Below are 19,519 nucleotides of genomic sequence, written 5' to 3'. Positions count from 1 at the left end.
TGGTGGAGGGTGGGGGGACCGCGCGTTGCCCTCGCGGAGGTGGGGTGTTAGTGCTGGGCACTGCGGGGGGAGGATGAGCCACTCACGTCCCTTCGCCGCCTCCGGCCTCCGCTGACGACTCCGGGGCCCAGCGCCGCGCGCCCGCCATGGTGCCCAGTGAGGAGAATCGGCTCGTGCCCAAAGAGGTGGGGCCCGTGCGGGGCAGGGGGGAGGCTCCTGACAAGCACGCCGCGGGAAGCCTCGTTCCGGGTCGGGCCCGAGGTGGTGCGGCGGGGCCTCTCTCTCATGAGCGGCGGCCGGCAGGGAGTCCCAGTTGGCGTGTGAGACCGGAGCGCGCGTGGGTCCCAGAGGGGGCTGGGGCTGGGCTCTGCTGTCCAAGTGCGAATGGCGGGCGGGCGGGCGGGCGGGGGCGGTTGCGGCAGGCCCCTGCCCATGTTCCGGCATGCGGGTTTCTGCGGGGAGCGGGGCCGGTGGCGGCCGCTGTTTGCGCGAGCCCGGCGGAGGCCTTGTTTTTGTGGGGTCTGGGTGAACGGGGTGCCCTCGGCGTGTGTAAAGGAGGAAGAGGCGAAGCCTGGGCAGGGAGGCCCCTTGTCTGACGGGAGCGGGGAGATGTGAAAGGGTCATCCTGGCTCTGTGGCTCCTGGGAGCCTGGGGTATTGGGCGGGCGGGTGCTAGACGGTGCATGCCTGTACGAAGTTAGCTGGACACCCCTTAACGAGCTGTGTAGGAAGAGAAATTGTCCTCACGACTCTTGAGTGGAGAGCAGGTCCTTGTCTGTGGGCTTTGAAGGAGTTGGGGTTGTATGAGGGATTCGGTCTGAGACTCTTGAGGAGGGGAGAAGCTCTTTGAGTGAAGAAGGGGTGGAGACTGGAGGGAAGAGGTTTGGAGAGCGTGGGCTCACGTGTGGATTTCAGAGGAGGCTATATAACCTCTATGATGTTATCTGACGATGGTGGAGAAGGACAGGAGTGTTCATGGTGGGCTGGGGTCCTGAGAAGAGAATTGGTTTTGTAGCCCATGGTGTTCCTGTTTGCAGGAAAAGGTTGCTATCGCTTTAGCAGTGGGGAGGGAAGGAAATGGTGTCTGTAAGAGGTTAAGGATGAGGGACAGAGTGTAGGGGAATGGCACCTTTGCCCTTTTGCCCTGATATGTTCTTATGTAAAGTTTGTGTCAAAAATATTGTTCAAGATTGAAAGAGGAGGGGAACAGATTTTAAATGATGAACAAAGTGATAGTAATGCTCTTTTTAAGGAATTAACGTTAAGATTTTCAGCAAATTCTTTTGAGAATTGTGGATCTAGCAGGAAAATTAATACGCTCCATAATTTTTTAGTGATTTTACATTTTTGTATTAATAAATGTTACTTAGCTTTCCAACCTGGATTTACTTCTCTCAGTCTGTTCTGTCTTGTTACATATCTAGATTATGTACCTGTCGTCTTATTACTGGTTTGTACAGTACTTGTCATTTTGAGACCTTAATTCCAGAAAACGACTGTACTACAGCTAGGGATATGTGACTAGTTGACTATAAGATAATCAAAAGCTTGACTAGTTGCTTCTCCCCTCTACTCCCCTGCTCTTCTCTCCCCCCCCCCCTTGCTGCCTCTCAGAGCTGGCTTAAAAACTGGTTCCCCCAACACTATCTCTGGGGGGTGGGGAGGGCAGGGGAGTAGGCAGGAGCTGGGAATCAGCTGATTTCTGGCTCACATCCAGTACCAGATGCTGCACCTCTGCTTTTTAAATGTGATAACAGACTGTTGGCTCTTAGTTTGTTTAAAAATCAGAAGCACAGCCAGGGGTGACCTGCATGAGCTGGGACAGCTGATTCCCAGCTCCACTGGGTCCTGCTCTTAATACATGTAAAATGATAAAGTGCAGGGTAGGGAAGGGAACCCAGCGCGAGCAGGGAATTAGCTGTCCCAGCTAGTGCTGGGTCCCTCCTCTGCTCCCCCCCACTGTGCTGATTTTTAAATGTATTAAGAGCTGGCAGGCTTGAAATATATTTAAAAAGCAAAGGCACAGTGGGGTTAACTCCTCAGGTGTGGCTGGCTCCCTTGCTTATCAACTAATTGATGGAAAATCCATCAACCAGTTGATTAAACCAAATTTAACATCCCTAAGTATAGCTGTTCCTAAGTTTTATAGACATGTAAATAGATATTGTGAGTGTGTGGGAGCAGTACTGTATCATAAGTGAAGGATATATAATAAAATAAGATAGAAAGCTGTATTTTGGAGACACATTTCTAAAACTTAAAATTAAAGTATTTGGATTAAAAAACACACAAAAACACCACCACAAGGCAGAAGGGGGTATAGTCAGTGCAGGTGGGTGGAAAATAGAAAATAGAGACATACAGGAGAAGCCAGTTGCACTTGTGGTGGTAACAGAAATAAAGAGGTGGAGTAGTCCTGTGACACCTATATAGGGTCATGAGCTTGTGTGGATAAAACCCACTTCAACAGAAGAATCTTATTGTGGCCATTCCTTACGGGTGTTTTCATAGAATCATAGAACTGGAAGAGACCTCAGAAGGTCATCAAGTCCAGTCCCCTGCTCTAGGCAGGACCAATCCCAACTTAATCAACCCAGCCAAGGCTTTGTCAAGCCAAGACTTAAACACCTCTAGGGATGGAGACTCCACTACTTCCCTAGGTAACCCTTTCTAGTGCTTCACCACCCTCCTAGTGAAATAGTTTTTCCTAATGTCCAACCTGGACCTCTCCCACCACAACTTGAGACCATTGCTCCTTGTTCTACCATCTGTCACTACTGAGAACAGCCTCTCTCCATCCTCTTTGGAACCTCCCTTCAGGAAGTTGAAGGCTGCTATCAAATCCCCCCTCACTCTTCGCTTCTGCAGACTAAACAGACCCAAATCTCTTAGCCTCCCCTCATAAGTCATATGCTCCAGCCCCCTAATCATTTTGGTTGCCCTCCGCTGGACCCTCTCCAATGCGTCCACATCCTTTTTGTAGTGGGGGGCCCAGAACTGGACACAATACTCCAGATATGGCCTCACCAAAGCCGAATAAAGGGGAATAATGACATCTCTGGATCTGCTGGCAATGCTCCTCTAATGCAACCTAATATGCCATTAGCCTTCTTGGCTACAAGGGCACACTGTTGACTCGTATCCAGCTTCTCATCCACTGTAACCCCCAGGTCCTTTTCTGCAGAACTACTACTTAACCGGTTAGTCCCCAGCTTGTAACTATGCTTGGGATTCTTCCGTCCCAAGTGCAGGACTCTACACTTGTCCTTGTTGAAACTCATCAGATTTCTTGTGGCCCAGTCCTCCAATTTGTCTAAGTCATTCTGGACCTTATCTCTGCCCTTAAGCGTATCTACCTCTCCCCCCAGCTTAGTGTCATCCGCAAACTTGCTGAGGGGGCAATCCATCCCCTCATCCAGATCATTAATAAAGATATTGAACAAAACCGGTCCTAGAACCGAACCTTGGGGCACTCTGCTAAAAACTGACCGCCATCCTGACATCGAGCCATTGATCATTACCTGCTGGGCCCAGCCTTCTAGCCAGCTTTCTATCCATCTTACCGTCCATTTATCCAATCCACATTCCCTTAACTTGCTGGCAAGAATATTGTGGGAGACCGTATCAAAAGCCTTGCTAAAGTCAAGGAATATCACATCCACTGACTTCCCATGTCCACCGAGCCAGTTACCTCATCATAGAAGCTAATCAGATTGGTCAGGCATGACTTGCCCTTTGTGAATCCATGCTAACTATTCCTAATTACTTTCCTCTCATCCAAGTGCCTCAAAAGGGATTCCTTAAGGATCCCTTCCATGATTTTTCCAGGAACCAAGGTAAGACTGACCGGCCTATAGTTCCCTGGATCGTCCTTCTTCCCTTTTTTGAAGATGGGCACTACATTTGCCTTTTTCCAATCATCCGGGATTTCTCCCGATCTCCACGACTTTTCAAAGATGATAGCCAAAGGCTCCTCAATGACATTTGCCAACTCTCTCAGTACCCTCGGATGCACTAAGTCCAGACCCATGGATTTATGTACGTTTAGCTTTTCTAACTAGTTCCTAACCTGTTCTTTACCCACCATGGGCTGTCCATCTTCATCCCATCTTGCGTCACTTAGCACAGCAGTCCAGGAGCCGACCTTCTCCGTGAATTAAGTACTTGAGCTTTCCCCACATCATCTGTCACTAGGTTACCTCCTTCATCCGCACACAGTCTCTGATCACCTTCTTCTTGTTAACATGCCTGTAGAAACCTTTCATGTTATCCTTCACATCCTTAGCCAGTCGCAATTCCATTTGCGCTTTCGCCTTCCTGATAACCCCCTGGCATTCTCGAGCTATACCTTTAAACTGCTCCCTGGTCATTTGTCCAAGTTTCCACTTTTTGTAAGCTTCCTTTTTGTGCTTAAGGTTCACCAAGGATTTCCCCTGTAAGCCAATCTGGTATCCTACCATGTTTGCCTCTCTTGCTACGCGTCGGGATGGTTTCTTTCTGTGCCTTCAGTAAGGCTTCTTTAAAATACTGCCAGCTGTCCTGGACTCCTTTCCCCTTTATGTTAACATCCCAGGGGATTCTGCTCATCAGATCTCTGAGGGAGTCAAAATCTGCTTTTTTCAAGTCCAAGGTGTGTATTTTACTACTCTCTTTTCTTCCTTTGGTCAGGATCCTGAAATCTACCATCTCATGATCACTGCTTCCCAGGTTGTCACCCACGTCCACTTCCCCTATTAGTTCCTCCCTGTTTGTGAGCAGAAGGTCAAGCTGTGCACGGCCCCTGGTCGGATCCTTCAGCACTTGTGTCAAGAAGTTATCACCAATATTCTCCAAAAACTTCCTGGATTGCCTGTGTACTGCCGCATAAGTTTCCCAACAGATGTCAGGGTGATTAAAGTTCCCCATGAGAACCAGGGCCTGCGATCTGGAAGCTTCGCTCAGTTGTCTGAAGAAAGCCTCATCTACCTCATCCACCTGATTCGGTGACCTGTAGCAGACACCAACCACAACATCACTGCTGTTGTTTGCTCCTTTAAACTTAACCCATAGACTCTCAACAGGTTTTTCTCCTTGTTTATACTGGAGTTCAGAGCAATCGTAGTACTCTCTTACATACAATGAAACTCCTCCCCCTTTTTTGGGTCAGGGGCCACAGAAAAATCAGTTGGGGACCACACAAGTGAGAAGCAAAAGAAATCCCTCTAAACCACCCTAACCCTCACTGATGTGGCCCCCAACTGTGATGCTTCACTCCTCTGGTGCTCCAGTCCCATGATGGGGGAGGGTTAGGGAGGACTGAGGTTCAGGGTCTCAGATCCGATTTACTCTTCTGGAGTTCCAGGGTTAGTGGCTATAGTGGGCCCCCCCAAGGCTCTGGAGTGGTGCAAAAAATGAGGGGTTAAGTGTGTGGGACAGGGCTGCCATTGAATGGGATAGAGATAGAGGTTCAGGATCTGGGCAGGAGGTGGGGTATAGGAGGGGTGTGGTCTGGGTGGGATATAGGTTGCAGGAGTAGGCTGGGAGTAGGGTGTCTGGCCAAGGGGAATGAGTAAGGGGGGGGTGCAGGATCTGGGCATGAAGGTTGGGGAGGCCACTTACTTGCTTTTGTGCTGTGTGGAACACGGCCTCCCCCTGCTGCCATGAGCTGGAAGGAAGCCGCCAGTGTTTCCTGGGGGGAAAAATGATAGCGTGCATGGAGCTATTTTTGGTTCCTGGTTTTCCACATGCCAGGGGAAGAAAAAGCAGCACACGGAGGCATTTTTTGCACCACTTGTTTCTCACCTGCTGGATCTGGCAGGAAGGCTCCCCTGCTGGAAGCTGGTGCTGGCATTTTAGTCTTGCAGAGGTGGCCAGGGGGTGGGAGGAGAGATTAAGGCTGTAGTGCCAGTGCTGGCTTCATGCTGTGGTGAAAGCTGCTGGGGCTCCAGAAGAGCCATGGCCTGCTCCCTAGTGAGACAAACGTGGCTTGCCAGCCATAGGTTGCCAACCCCTGGTATAGAAGAATGTGGATTTGGAGTTTGTATGTGTGGGAGAACTGTTAGTCCCTGTGTGCCCAGTGTGTTTTATTTATATTATTTCTGTCCAAATTTGTGGAATACTTTATAATACTGGTAGAGGATATCTGATCAGTGTAACTTGATCTAAAATACATGTGTGTTAAGATTTTGCTTTACATGTGCTGCCTCTTTTTTACTACCTACTAGCTTGGGGTGGCCAACCAGTTAGAGATGAAGAGCCAAAATAGTGGTGGATAGAGTGCAAAGAGCGATGTATATATTTATTTTTATATATCGATATAGTACACAAAATGTAGTGATAAAAATAACATTACAGGATATTTCAGACAAAAACTAAAGTCTAATTGCTTCAGCCTAGCAAACAATAGCCTTTGAATTTTCTTTAAAGAAACAGTGAAAACCAGGTACATGCTGATTCTTTTTTTTTTTTTTTTTTTTTTTTTTGCCCTGGAGTTTAAATGACATCTGTGTTGGCTGCCTTGTTCTGCATCCATGAAGACTTTGAGTTTAAAGTGCTTCAGCCTCTCCCTCCTCCCCCACTCTAACCCAGTCCTGCTCCTCTCCCCCAGAACTAGGCACCCTCAGCCCCCCTGCTCTAACCCAATCCTCCTCCCCTCTCCCAGAGCCGGGCATGCTTCCCCCCCCCCACACTAACCTAATGCCTGGGTCCCAGAGCTGCTGATGCTGCTGCGGCCACAGCCACTTGCACTTCTCCCTCCAGGCACTGGGGTACGTGCTCAGAGTGGCCGGCCGTGAGCAGTCCAGGCGTGTGGTTCAGAACCAGCAGGAGCTGCATTTCTTTAATAAAAGATCCGCGTGCGGCTCAAGAGCCACGGATTCTTGGAAGAATGTGTAGAATGAAGGATCAAGCAGAGGGCAAACAGACCTTGCTTCTCCCCCTCCGGCAGGCCTATGTGAGCAATCTCACTCTCCTCCTTCCTTCACCTGGGCTGGCTCTGCCTCCTGCCTGAGCAGGAGGGCCTAAACAATGGAAGGATGCTATAGCCTTATTAGTGTAATGATTAATCCTGTCCCTGTGCAATTTCAGTTTATAAAACTAGCCACACTCTTCATTCAGTGGTACTGTTGGCAGTGGCAATTGAGACATTGTGAAGATGCAGTGACACACTACTTTTTCTTGTTTCAGGAAAGCAGCTGAAAATTCTTTAAAATAACTAAAAGTACAATTAAAGGTCCTAGAGATTTGAAAGTTACTTGGAAATGGAAATATATGCATGCAAGAGTTATTCCTATAAGGCTGGTCAGAATGTTGAATTGTTAATTTTAGGGTCATGCACATAGGGTTTTTTTTTTTAAAATGCTTATTTCTGTTGTCCCTTGAGCAAACAAATATTTTCTTATGACTTCTTCTGGTGAGGTCTGTTTGTCAGGGGGTGGTCAATAATATTTGACGGGGGCCAGTTCAAGATTTTGGAAAGTGGTCAAGGGCCGCACTCTTCCATGATATTAATGGAGGAGATGCAGGGTCTGAAATGGAGGTTGGGTGCAAAAGGAAGCATGGGGTAAGGGACTGGGGTGCAGGAGGGAGACTGGAGTCTGGGAGGGAGTTGGGATGAAGCAGGTGGTTGTGACCTAGGGCAGGGGACTGGAGTTCAGAGGTTTGGGGTGTGACCCAGGGTAGGAGAGGATTGTGATCTGTGTGAGGAGAGTGAGGGTGCCAGATCAGGGAGCAGGTATAGGTGTAAGAGGGGGACAGAGGGTTTGGGTATGTTGAGTTGGGGTAGGAAAGGGCTGGGGTGCCAGAAGCAGGCTGTGGCCAAGAGACTTACTTGCCAGTTGCCAAACTAGCCTGCATGCCTGGCAATATGCTTAATGAATAACTAAGTCCAGGAGAAGGGAGCATGGTGGTTCTTAGAAAAGTCCAGGCTTATCAGTAAATCGTGTAGTTGTTAACATGTTGAGATCCCTGTTATGTACTAGCATGGGACAATAGTTTTTTAAGTTGCATATATGTGGAAGTGTTTATATTAATTTTTGTTTTGTAATGTGACCTATAGGCCCAGGATGAGGGATTTTTCCAGACCAGTGGAGGTCATTTCTAGCACCCCTGCTGCCAGCTTCCCCCCCCCCCCCCCAACTGAGTTTTTCCAATCATGTGGGAACGCTTAGTCACAACTTCATCAATACTTACGACACCTATACCTTCCTTGGTGTTGCACTTGAACTTGGCTGTTCTAATGATACTATTGCCAGAAATGGTAATGACCTCAAACTGGGATCTCTTTCACAGTTGGTACGGAATGAAAGCATGTTTTCCTAGGCAACCCTTAGCTCAGGGCTACTCAACTTTGGAAGCCCTCTGGGCCAGTGATACTCACAGCACATGTCAATGGCTGCAACTTAAGTGTGGTTGCATTTACATGCAAATAGATATGCAAATAGCTTCTTTCACACTGACAGGCAAGAATACAAAGATTAAGGCAAGACTACACAATACACAGGCCTCATTTAAGTCAGTTCTGCTGATATTAATAAAATGCAATATGTACTCTATTTCCATCCATATGACAGCACTTTTAATAATGGTAGTCCAGGAATGTAACTACTAAAATGCATATCAACAGAATACTGTTATTGATTACTCTTTTGTTTTGGCTCCCATCTGCAGACCGCATGTTGAGCCTCACATAAACCCAAACTGCACCGTGGCCACAAACAATTGGGCCGACCTGTGGGCCACGTGTTGAGTAGCCCTGCCTTAGCTCATCAACTTCTCTAGGAACCTCTGAGCCAAAGCTGATAATAGCCTCATCTGAGGTCCAGTATATGTTTGGCTTTGCCAGAAATGATCTTTAATTGTTTCTGGATGATTTTTGGGGTGTTCATATGGGTTGAGTTTGAGAGCTTCATTCCCTTTTCCTTCATCCCCTAGATCAGGGTGTCAAAGTCAGACAGGACTCACAGATTTGTCAGACCGCTCTGTTTATTTAGCAAAGCTGCTCTGCTAAATTAACCAAGAAAATGTGAGTGCCATACAAGGTTCAAACCCCTTGATTTATACAGTCAAAAGAAAGTCAAAATTAACAGGCTTAAGAGGGGCAAAACTTCACATAATTAGTGTGAGGCTAGTCAAGTATCTTTATTTCCACATCAAGCACACAGCAATCTCCTGTCCATATCTACTTGGTTATCTGAATTGCTTTCTCCCTAACACCTAATGTTCCTTTTCCTATTAACTCTGGCTAGCACTCTGGAATCTGCATACCTACAAACAACATTAACATACTTTTCTTCTTCCTGTTCAGAGACAAACAGTATTCCTTCAGCTTATTCAATTATTACAGCATAATTCATCTTTCTCTTACAGTATAATTTTCTACTTTCACAAGGGAATTGTAAGCAACCTATGGCTTATGAACCAAATATGGCTCACTACAGAGATAAATCTGTCTCGCAGCTCAAGCTCAGCCCCTTTTCATTCCCTCCTGCAATGGGGAGCTTATGCTGGTGCTCCAGCCTTTTTGGCTAGCCCGGCAAGCTTGGAGCGCTGGTTTCCTGGGTGGGGAGGAACATCAGCTAGGGGAGTGGCAGCGTGCAGAGCTGCTTTTGGCTTCACTTCTTTCCCAATCACACAGCAAGGCTCGGGGCTAAAGAACAGAACACAGACACTGGTGGAATCCCACCAATGGGAGCAGCAGGAGGCCATGTGCGGGACACGGTGCCTGTGAATGGCGTGTGGCACGAAAGCAACTAAGTGCCCCCCTTCCTGTCCCCTATGCCTAGACCCTGCACCCTCACTCCCCCTCTCCACCCAGACCCCCAGCCCACTACTGCCCTTTCCCCGCCGGCCAGACACCTACCCCCAGCCTGCTTCAGTTTGCTCTCCCCTTGGCCAGACACCTGCCCCCAGCTCCTCACGAAGCCCTCCCCTTCTGCTGCCAAGATCCCGCACCCTCATCCTGCACCTGCTTCCTCTCCCCTGGCCAGACACCCCACCCCAGTCTGCTCCTGCACCCTACCTCCCAACCAGAACTTGCCCCCTTACCTCTCCATGCCCCACCTCCCAGCCTGATCCTTTACCCTCCTTTCTCTCACTGGCAGCTCTGTCCCACACACTGAACACCTCATTTTTGGCCCCACCCCAGAGCCTTTGGGGGCCCCACAAAATTCACTAACCCCAGAGGAGTTAATCTGGCCTGAAGCCTTGAACCTCAGTTCCCCCTGCCCCCCGTTCCTCCATAACCAGGAGGGCTGACCAGCAGTCTGGCGGCTAAGGGATTAATTATGTCTCCTGTCCCTAAATAGGTATCTGGTCAGCTAATAGTAATGCAGGTAGGGATTTCAAACTGGGACAAAGGAATCTTTTCCCTCCTTTGTCTGTCAGAACAGTTTCTCCAGGTACTAAGGGAGATAGAAAGACACTTCTCTCCCCAAGAACAGACTTCTTATATGTGTAAGGAAGGCAAAGCTTAGCCCGTCAGGTTTTATTGTTTTCTGGTTTAGGAATGTGGAATTGATGTCTGAGGTGTTAAAAGTGGCTTTTTTCCCCTCTTTAAAAGTGTTTTCCTTTTGTAACTAAAATCCTGAGTCCAGGGAGCTCCCCTGAGTATCTAGATCAGGGGTCTCCAAACTACGGCCCGGGGGCCGGATGCGGCCCGCGAGGCCCTCTCATGCGGCCCGTGGAGACCTTTTTGGATTCAAAGGCAGAAGAAGTGAGATTGTTTCAAAACCCATTTGAAGCAGATGTGGCCAGTTGCCCAGACGAACTGCAGCTGGAAGTCATTGAGTTGCAAGCAAATGACCTCCTTAGGGACAAGTTCAAAATAGGACTGGTGGGTTTTTACCTTTTTTTGCCCAAGGAAGACTTTCCTAATGTCAAAACTTTTGCATCAAGGTACCTTTCAATCTTTGGAACAACATACCTGTGTGAACAAACATTTTCAAGAATGAAATACGTGAAGAACAATTTGAGAACAAACTTGTCCAATGATAATCTCAGGTCACTGTTGATGTTAGGGACAACAAATCTAAAGCCAGAAATGTCTGCTATTTTGGCATCCAGGAAACAATTTCACCATTCACACTAATACACGTGTTCATGTGTAGTGTATCAATGTGTTATTAAATAATAACTGAATAAAATAATATTAAATAAATAATTAAAAACAACATCCATGTTTTGATTGTTTTTTATTTGGACCTCAAGTGTGTAGTCGGCCCCCGCACTGCTGTTTGATAGTTAATGCGGCCCTCGGGCTGAAAAGTTTGGAGACCCCTGATCTAGATTAATGGTGGCTCTTTTTCCATCTAGTCACTATGCTTGCAAAGGTAGCTTTGTTTTGATAATACGAGTTTTTCTTATTAATCGGTATTGGTTCATTTTTATGTCCTGAGGTCTGTCTGACTAGGAATCAGCTACCATAGACTTCAGCTTGTTTTCTCTTTTCTTTTCCATGCTCTTTGGGGAAAAGAGCTTGGGGTGCCCTTGAGGTTGGTTTCAAGTGTCCACCCCTTTTTGTGGGTTCAAAAGTACTTGATGGTGGCAGCGGACATTCCCCAAAGTCTGGGTATTAGGATTTTTGTGGGGGGGGGGCAAGGAATTTTTGTACCAAAGCCTGTAGAAATAAGGTTTTGGGGTGCTTTTGTGGGCCCCCACTTCTGCACTTGACACCCTCCCACTCCCATGGGCTGGAGTGCCAGGGGAGTGAGGTGTCTCATTTGGGGGTCACATCAGTGAGGGTTGGAGGTTTTTAGGGGTTTTTTTGCTTGTCACTTGTGTGGTCCCAACCGATTTTTCTGTGGGTCAGTGGCCCCCAACCAAAAAAGGTTTCCCATCCCTGCCATTAATAGAGACATTGTGGAAATCTTTTGTGATGGACATATTTTACTTTATTTAAAATGAAGTTTGATAAACTAACATGAGAAAGTTATAGTGATTCATCTGTTTAATTTCGATTTAATATTTCCTTGTTGGTTAAATTAAACCATTCTCCCTACTTGCAGCACCAGCAGAATGGCTCTGGCATAATTCTGTAATTAACGGTGAGTTTCCACTAGGAGTGGGTATTCTGTGGGGAAAAATTGCATTGAGCCAGGTGAGCCACAGGCCAAAGTCTGAGAACTGCTGCTCTTTTGTCATTCCCAAAATACACACAACTTTTTAAATTACAATAAAAAATTAATTCAAAATTTAAAAAATGAGTAAAATGAGCCAGATGACGCACTCTGCTCATTTAAAGGGCCGGCTGAGGGCAAGCTGTATGGGATGCATACACGCTCCTAGCTGGAATAGTAAGGGATCAGGCAGCGGTGGATGCCTCCAACTGGCCGCAGTTGCCCAATTCTAGGCCCCATCTGACTGCTGCAGTCTGTCCCTAGCTGCTGTGCTCCTAAGGCAGACTCTGTGACCCAGGTATGGCAGCCCCGTGACTGCTGCAGCAGTCTGGCCATGGCAGCCTGGCTTGGGGTTGCCAGCCTGATCAACGAGGCCCCAATCGGGGCCCAGCCCCCTTTTGGCTACAGTGTCCTGTCCCCAGCCTCAATCCTGGAGCAGGCCCTAGGGGCTGGCTTCAGAAAGGGCTGGCAATGGCCCCCTCTTGCTGTGGCAAAGGTAGGAGAGGAGGCCACAATCTGGCTGCGGCGTCAGCGACTAGTTGCTTCTCTCCTCTTCTCCCCTCCCCCCCCCCGCTGCCTCTAACAGAGAGAGGCAGCAAGTAGGGGGAGCAGGAGCTGGTGTTGGGGGAGCCAGCTTAAAAGCAGTTTTTCCCCCAGCACTGTCTCCGTGAGGGGAAGTGGTGCAAGTGAGGACTGAAGCAGTCTCTGCTTGCACCGATTCTGCTGCAATTCTGCTTTTGAAATGTACAAGAACCCCACTCATGTTCCTGTGCACTTCAAAAGGAAGCCCCGCAGGGAGCCTGGGGCCAGCAGGCGGGAGGCCCTGCCGGGCTTCCTTTTGAAGTATACAAGAACACTGGTGGGGCTCTTGTACATTTCAAAAGCTCAGCTGCTCCAGGGAGTGCAGGACCAGTGGGAGAGTGGCCCCACACTCCCTGCAGGGCTTCTGCTTTTGAACTTTAGCAAGAACTCGGCACGGCTCTTGCTATAGTTCAAATGTGGAGGCGCCTTTATTAACTGATTGAATAGTTGATGAAATTCCCATCGACTATTTGATTAGTTAATCTAAATTTCACATGCCTAGTCTGGCCACTGCTGCCTGGGTGCAGCAGTCCAGCTCCAGACAGGTAAAGTAATCCAGTCTCAGGGCCTGCCCCCCACATACTCTACTTCCTAACCCAGCACCCTGCCCTGCCTTCTGTACCTCCCACATCCACAAAGTGCACCCCTAGCAGCAGCAAAAGTCCCATTAAAGAAAGTCTGTGAGTACAATGTTTTATTTATGCTAGTGTTAACCATGTTATCATCAATAATAAGTCATGCAAATGGACATTCTTATATGGCTCTTCGTTGACCACTTGTTCTGAATTTTGATGTAGTTTGAAAAGGTTGTCAACTCCTGCTCTAGATGCTGGACTGTGGCTTGATTCAGATATATTTGAATGCAGATACCAAGATCAGTATTGATCACATAGAACAGTGGTATCCAACCTTTTTACAGCTAAGATCACTTTTTAAGTCTCAGAACAGGTGAAGATCTACCGCCCCGCCCCATCCTTGAAGCCCCGCCCCTTCCTTGAAGCCCTGCCCTCTCTATTCTCCTGTCCATCACTTGCTATCCCCAGCCCTTATACACTGTTAAACATTTATTTTTAAATTATACAATATATAAAATTAAAATCACATGTTTATAGTTATGAAATAAATGGTCTGTTTTTAATTCATGCTATTTAAATGTCAAATGAAGCATTTACAATTATACATTTTGTTCTCTGCTATTTTGTAAATCTAAAATCAAGTATTGATATATTTTTTCTTCCAGTAACAGTCTCAGTGTGACACCTGTGACTGAACAGTATCTGCCAGTGTCTTGAAATCTGGGTTGTAGTCTGAGATTGCTAGTTGTATACTCAGATGGGCATCTGTGATCCTGCGCTCAGCCTGGGAAGCTTGCTCCAGCACAGCTGGAGCTAGACGCAGCCTTCCTGGGCTGAGTGCAGGGCAGCTGGGCTGGAGGGAAGAGAAGTGGCTGCCTGGTCAGCTGGCCATGGCAGAAGCTCCCTATCAGCTGGAGCTTGGGACAGCCGCTTTCAGCTGAAAGTCAGTCAGCTTGCTGGGGTGTTTCAGCCCTCCCGACCTCCCAGCTCCCACCATTCCTCACAGCTACTCACCTGTGCTGTTGCTCGGTGAGTAGCTGCTCCTCAAATGAGGAAATCTAATGTAAATGTACTGCGCAGGCGCGCAGTTCAGAGAGGGCTCAAGAGCTACTCTTAGAGCCCCTGAGATCTACCGGTAGATCACGATCTACTGGTTGGTGACCATGGACATAGAAGAGATAGGGGCTCTCTGCCCACTACTTACAGGCAACTCCCCACTCCTTTAGGTCCCAATCTTCAATTCCCTCTAGGGTAAGATCACCTAGTAAACCTGTGCCACAGTCACCCATGCTACATTATCAGATAAAGGATGCAGTCTCTGAGCAGGTGTAGCCTGACATAATTGGACAGCGTACAGTACTGAACCAAGAACAGCTAGTTCTTCGGGTAGTCCTCGTGGGTGCTCCACATCTGGTGTTGGGCTGGTCCCAGCGCTGCAAATCGGAGCTTGCCAGAGCTGTGTGTGTGTGTGTGGCCAGACCTCGTGTGCGCGAGCCGGTTTTGCGCTTTTCATCTGCCACGCACGGTCCGGCACCCACCAGTTCTTCTCATGCGCCTTGCGTCGCAGATGGAGCTCCCCCTTTCTCCTCAAACAGAGGTTCCCCTTTCCCTTTAGACAGCTACCTGAGGGGAAATTTGAAAAAGAAAAACAAACTGTTCCTCGTTTAGCCTGGGTTGTGGGCTCTTTGTTTAAAAAAAAAATAAAATAAAGAAGAGAAACCAAAAAACCGAGAAGAAACAGTTCTACTTCTATGTAGCGATAGTGTTGTTTTTTGTTAGTTACTGTTACTTCCACCCTTGACTTCGCTTTAAAAAACAAAAAACCCACAAACAAACCCCGGAGAGGCATTTCTCCTCATTCACTGTTTCTCTCTGTTGTTGTTGTTGATGTTTTAACTTAATCTTTAAAAAAAAAAATTATAATAATATATAACATGAAATAAAGACGTACAAGCGGAAAGAAAGCCGGTGACAGACAAAAAAGCAGCGGCACTTAGGAGATGCGAATTCTCGGCCCTCTGAGTGCCAAAATGCCCGGCTCCCCTGACTTTAAAAAATGTGCCAGATGCGGTGAGCCAATGCTGGTTTCAGACGGGCACTCCGCTTGTGTCCGTTGCCTTGGGGAGGGACATATCCCCCAAAAGTGCACCCACTGTGCCAGCCTGATGACCAGAGCCCGCAAGAAGCGGAAGCGGCGTTTAGAAGAGATCCTCTTTAACAAGGCTCATGCCTTCCAGCGCTTCAGGATCCTCTGCCTTGGACCCCACGTCTGAAAAGCGGAGAGCTCCTTCCGAGGCTGTGCCTCCTCCTAAAAGGAAGAGAGCCTCCCCTGCTCATTCCCTGCCAGCTGCTCCGCAATCGCGGGTGAGCGCAGGTGATAAGCCGGGTACCTTGGGCTCGAGGGTAACCAGTGCTCCTATTGCAAAGAAGCCAGCCAGCATTTCCCGGTCTCTGGAGCCCTTGGCACTGCAGCCTGCACCAGGGCTTCTTAAAGGGCCAGCTACAACGGCACCGGAGCTCTCCGCACTGACTTCTGAGATGCCTGTAATCACTGCTTCTCACATGGAGCTGTCCTCAACACCGGAACAGCATGCTGCTGCCCAGATGCTTCCTTCTGAGCCTTTAACCCTTCGGTCTCCAGGCTCTGAAGAGCTTCCAGCAACCTCTACTAAAGCAGCATCGAAATCAAATACCCAGGAAATCTCCCTGCGTACCTCCCTTTTTTTTTCTCTGGAACCATCTCCTCAACCTTGTGCTTCTACACACCATACAAGGGATCAAAGGGAATATCATCAGTGAAGTCTTTCATCTCGTCACTATTATTATAGAGAGCATAGCTGCTCACACGGGTGCTCTAGATCTCGTTCTCCTACAAGACACTCACGCTCACTGCTTCGTTCACCACGAAGCACCTATTATGTCAGGTATAGCAGTGCTAGGTCTTCTAGATGTTCGTCACCTGCAGGGTCTGACCAATGTTATATGCACCATCATAGACCCTACTATATTGAATCATCTCATCAGTCACTCTCGATATCATCGCAGGTCTCCATGTTCCTGTCGGTCAATTAGCCCACACTCCGTACATTCAGAGATTCTTAAACAGTCCCTGCTACAACATATGACACCTTCACGTTCTCCGGTACCTCGATCACAAATGTCAGACTTAGAGGAAGGGCAACTCTCAGAAACTGACCCAGACATGCCTCCTAATGCCCGCTCATCTGTGCCTTCGAGGGATGAACCGGTGTTTCTGGGCGAGACGTCACCTCCGGACGACCTCAAAGAATTCCAAGACCTCTTTAAACGTGTTGCGCAATCCCAGGAGGTACAACTTACTGAGTCCCAGGTTAAACAGCATAAGTTATTCAAGAATTTACATCCTAAACAACAACAAAAGATTGCCCTCCCGATAGATGATGCTATCATGGAGGTAGCACAGGACATCTGGCAGACGCCAACATCAATACCGCCCACCAGTAAGAAAGCGGATAAAAAGTATTTTGTTCCATCCAAAGGTTTGGATTTTCTTTTTAACCACCTACAGCCTAATTCCCTGATAGTGGATGCGGTTCACCATAAGAGTAAGATGCCCCATTTTAAAAATTCCCTACCGGATAGGGATACAAAAAAATTGGACTATTTCGGCTGAAAAGTTTATTCTTCAACCTTGCTCCTACGAGTTGCCAATTATGCTGCCCTTCTGTCAAACCATAACTTTGACAATTACTCCAAGCTTCCGGAACTTATGCAACATCTCCCTGACAATAAGAGGCCTCTCCTTAAAGTAATTGCCCAAGAAGGGTTCACTGCATGCAGAACAGCGCTTCAGATTGCTGCTGACGTTGCCGACACGGCCGCTCGAGCGATGGCAACAGGTATTGCGATGCGAAGAGCTTCCTGGCTATTGTCGGCAGGGGCCCCTAAGGAGTTGCAGTCTAAAGTGGAAGATTTACCCTTTGACCATCAAAAGCTGTTTGCCCCCACTACCGATGAGGTTCTCCATTCGGGCAAGGACTCTCATACTACCCTCCGGTCTATAGGGATGTACATGCCACCTTTCAAACGCAGGCGATACTACCTATCCCTTTCAAAGGAGATACGATTACTTGTCCTATAAGCAGCAACAGCAGCGTTGATCTGACCAACCTAGATTTAGACAGCGCCCTCAACGCCAACGCCAGCAGCAGAATCGCTCTTCAGCTCGGCCTTCTCAGAAACAGCAGGTTTGATTCCTGTGCGGGGGACTCGAACACATCTCCAGTGGTCAACACACTAAAGCCTGCCACCATCCTATTCCACCACCACCTGAGGCAATTTCTTCATCAATGGGCCAGCATTACCTCGGACCGATGGGTCCTAGAGGTCATATCAGGCCTAACGATCCCGTTTGCCTCAGTCCCCCCTTCTATCCCTCCACCCCCTCCCTTCTTCGGGACCTGTCTCACGGGGCTGGTCTTCGAGAAGAAGTCCTTCACCTGCTTGAGAGTGGAGCCATAGAGTGTGTACCCGCTGAATTCCGGGGGAAAGGGTTTTACTCCAGGTATTTCCTAGTTCCCAAGAAATCTGGGGGGGTGGAGACCCATCTTCGATCTGAGAGTTCTAAATCGTTGCATCCAAAAGCAGCACTTCAAAATTACCATGCTGGCCAAGATCATGCCAGCACTAAACAAAGGAGACTGGTTCGCAGTCCTAGATTTGCAAGATGCATATTTCCATGTGACAATACACATAGCGCACAGACGTTTTCTGAGGTTCGTAGTGGGCAACGACCATTTTCAGTACAAGGTACTGCCTTTGGCCTCATCTCAGCCCTAAGGGTGTTCTCCAAAACGCTGGCGGTAGTGGCTGCCCATCTACGCAGAACAGGGGTCTCCATTTTCCCGTACCTCGACGACTGCCTCATCAAGGGACACACTCAGAGGCACATCACATGGTAGTCGCAACTCGGGATTTGTTTGACTCCCTCGGCCTCATTGTGAACATTCAAAAATCAGGTCCACAACCGACACAAATTCTAACCTTCGTAGGAGCACGTCTCGACTCCCAGTCAGAGAGAGTTCATCTGCCAGCCGAGCATTTTCAACTTGTACAAGACCTGATAAAAACGGTCCTGCAAGTTCCAAAGCTCCCAGTACGAGTATGCCTCCAGCTTTTGGGTCATATGGCGTCAACTACAATCATAGTGTACCACGCAAGGCTACACCTCAGGTGTCTGCAGCATTGGGTAAGCATGGTATACAATCCTGCCAGGCACAGCATCCGCAAGACCGTGGTGCTACCGGCACATGTCAAAGACTCCCTCTTATGGTGGACCGATCACAACAACATGCTGTCAGGAGTCCCCTTCCACGTACCACAGCTGTCAACGGAGATAACCACGGACGCTTCTCTCATGGGATGGGGTGCCCACATGGGCGCAGAAACAGTTCAGGGCCTCTGGTCCATGACGGAGATGATGCTCCATATCAACATTCTCGAGCTCAAAGCGGTGTTTCGTGTCTGCAAACACTTCAAGTTACACACATGAGGCACTGTCACCAGAATTCTCTCAGACAATGTAGTGCGATGTATTATGTGAATAGACAGGGGGGTGCCTGCTCCCGTTCACTTTGTGCAGAAGCGATCCGCCTCTGGAACTGGTGCATTCGAAACAACATTTTTATAGTCCCTTCATACTTACCGGGTACGAACAATACCATTGCGGATGCGCTGAGCAGACATTTCCCTCAAGACCATGAGTGGGTGATCCGCATGGATGTCCTCTTACCTCTCTTCCGTCGGTGGGGTTTTCCCACGTGTGGTAGATCTGTTCGCCACACGTGCCAATGCAAAATGCAGAGCTTACTGTTCCAGAGCAGGAGTGGGCGATCACTCTCTGGGAGATGCATTTCTCCTTCATTGTGGCACATTACTTTTGTATGCATTCCCCCCTGTTGTACTCATTCCCAGAGTATTCGAGAAGATAGTGATGGACAGGGCATGAGTGATACTCATAGCCCCAGTGTGGCCCAGACAGCCATGGTACTCAACTCTTCTGCAGCTCTCCGTACGAGCACCATGCCGATTGCCTTACCTACCAGACTTGCTCACACAACAGAAAGGCTCCCTTCTTCATCCGAAGCTGCATACTCTGCACCTGACTGCGTGGATGATACATGGTTCAGCACGTCCGAGAATCTTTGCTCAGACCAGGTGAAGCATGTTCTCTTACACAGCAGGAGGGATTCCACCAGGAAAACTTACCTGTCCAAGTGGTCTAGATTCACGC

General features: G+C 48.3%; 1 protein-coding gene across 3 annotated transcripts in view; it reads left to right on the top strand.

Moving 5' to 3' along the window:
* Position 1: 1 nt before the first annotated feature.
* The window catches only part of USP47 (ubiquitin specific peptidase 47), a 172,948-nt gene continuing 153,430 nt past the window's right edge, over positions 2-19,519 (top strand). For all 3 annotated transcript variants that reach the window (XM_075927892.1, XM_075927891.1, XM_075927890.1), the window contains exon 1: positions 2-185. In XM_075927892.1, the coding sequence (XP_075784007.1) occupies positions 147-185 (39 nt within the window). In that variant the 5' untranslated portion in view covers positions 2-146. The remainder of the gene's footprint in view (positions 186-19,519) is intronic.

The sequence above is a fragment of the Pelodiscus sinensis genome, chromosome 4 (genome assembly GCF_049634645.1).
Source record: "Pelodiscus sinensis isolate JC-2024 chromosome 4, ASM4963464v1, whole genome shotgun sequence".
Lineage (NCBI taxonomy): Eukaryota > Metazoa > Chordata > Testudines > Trionychidae > Pelodiscus > Pelodiscus sinensis.
Note: the sequence above shows the minus strand (reverse complement) of the source record. Positions and strands in the feature narration are given on the sequence as shown.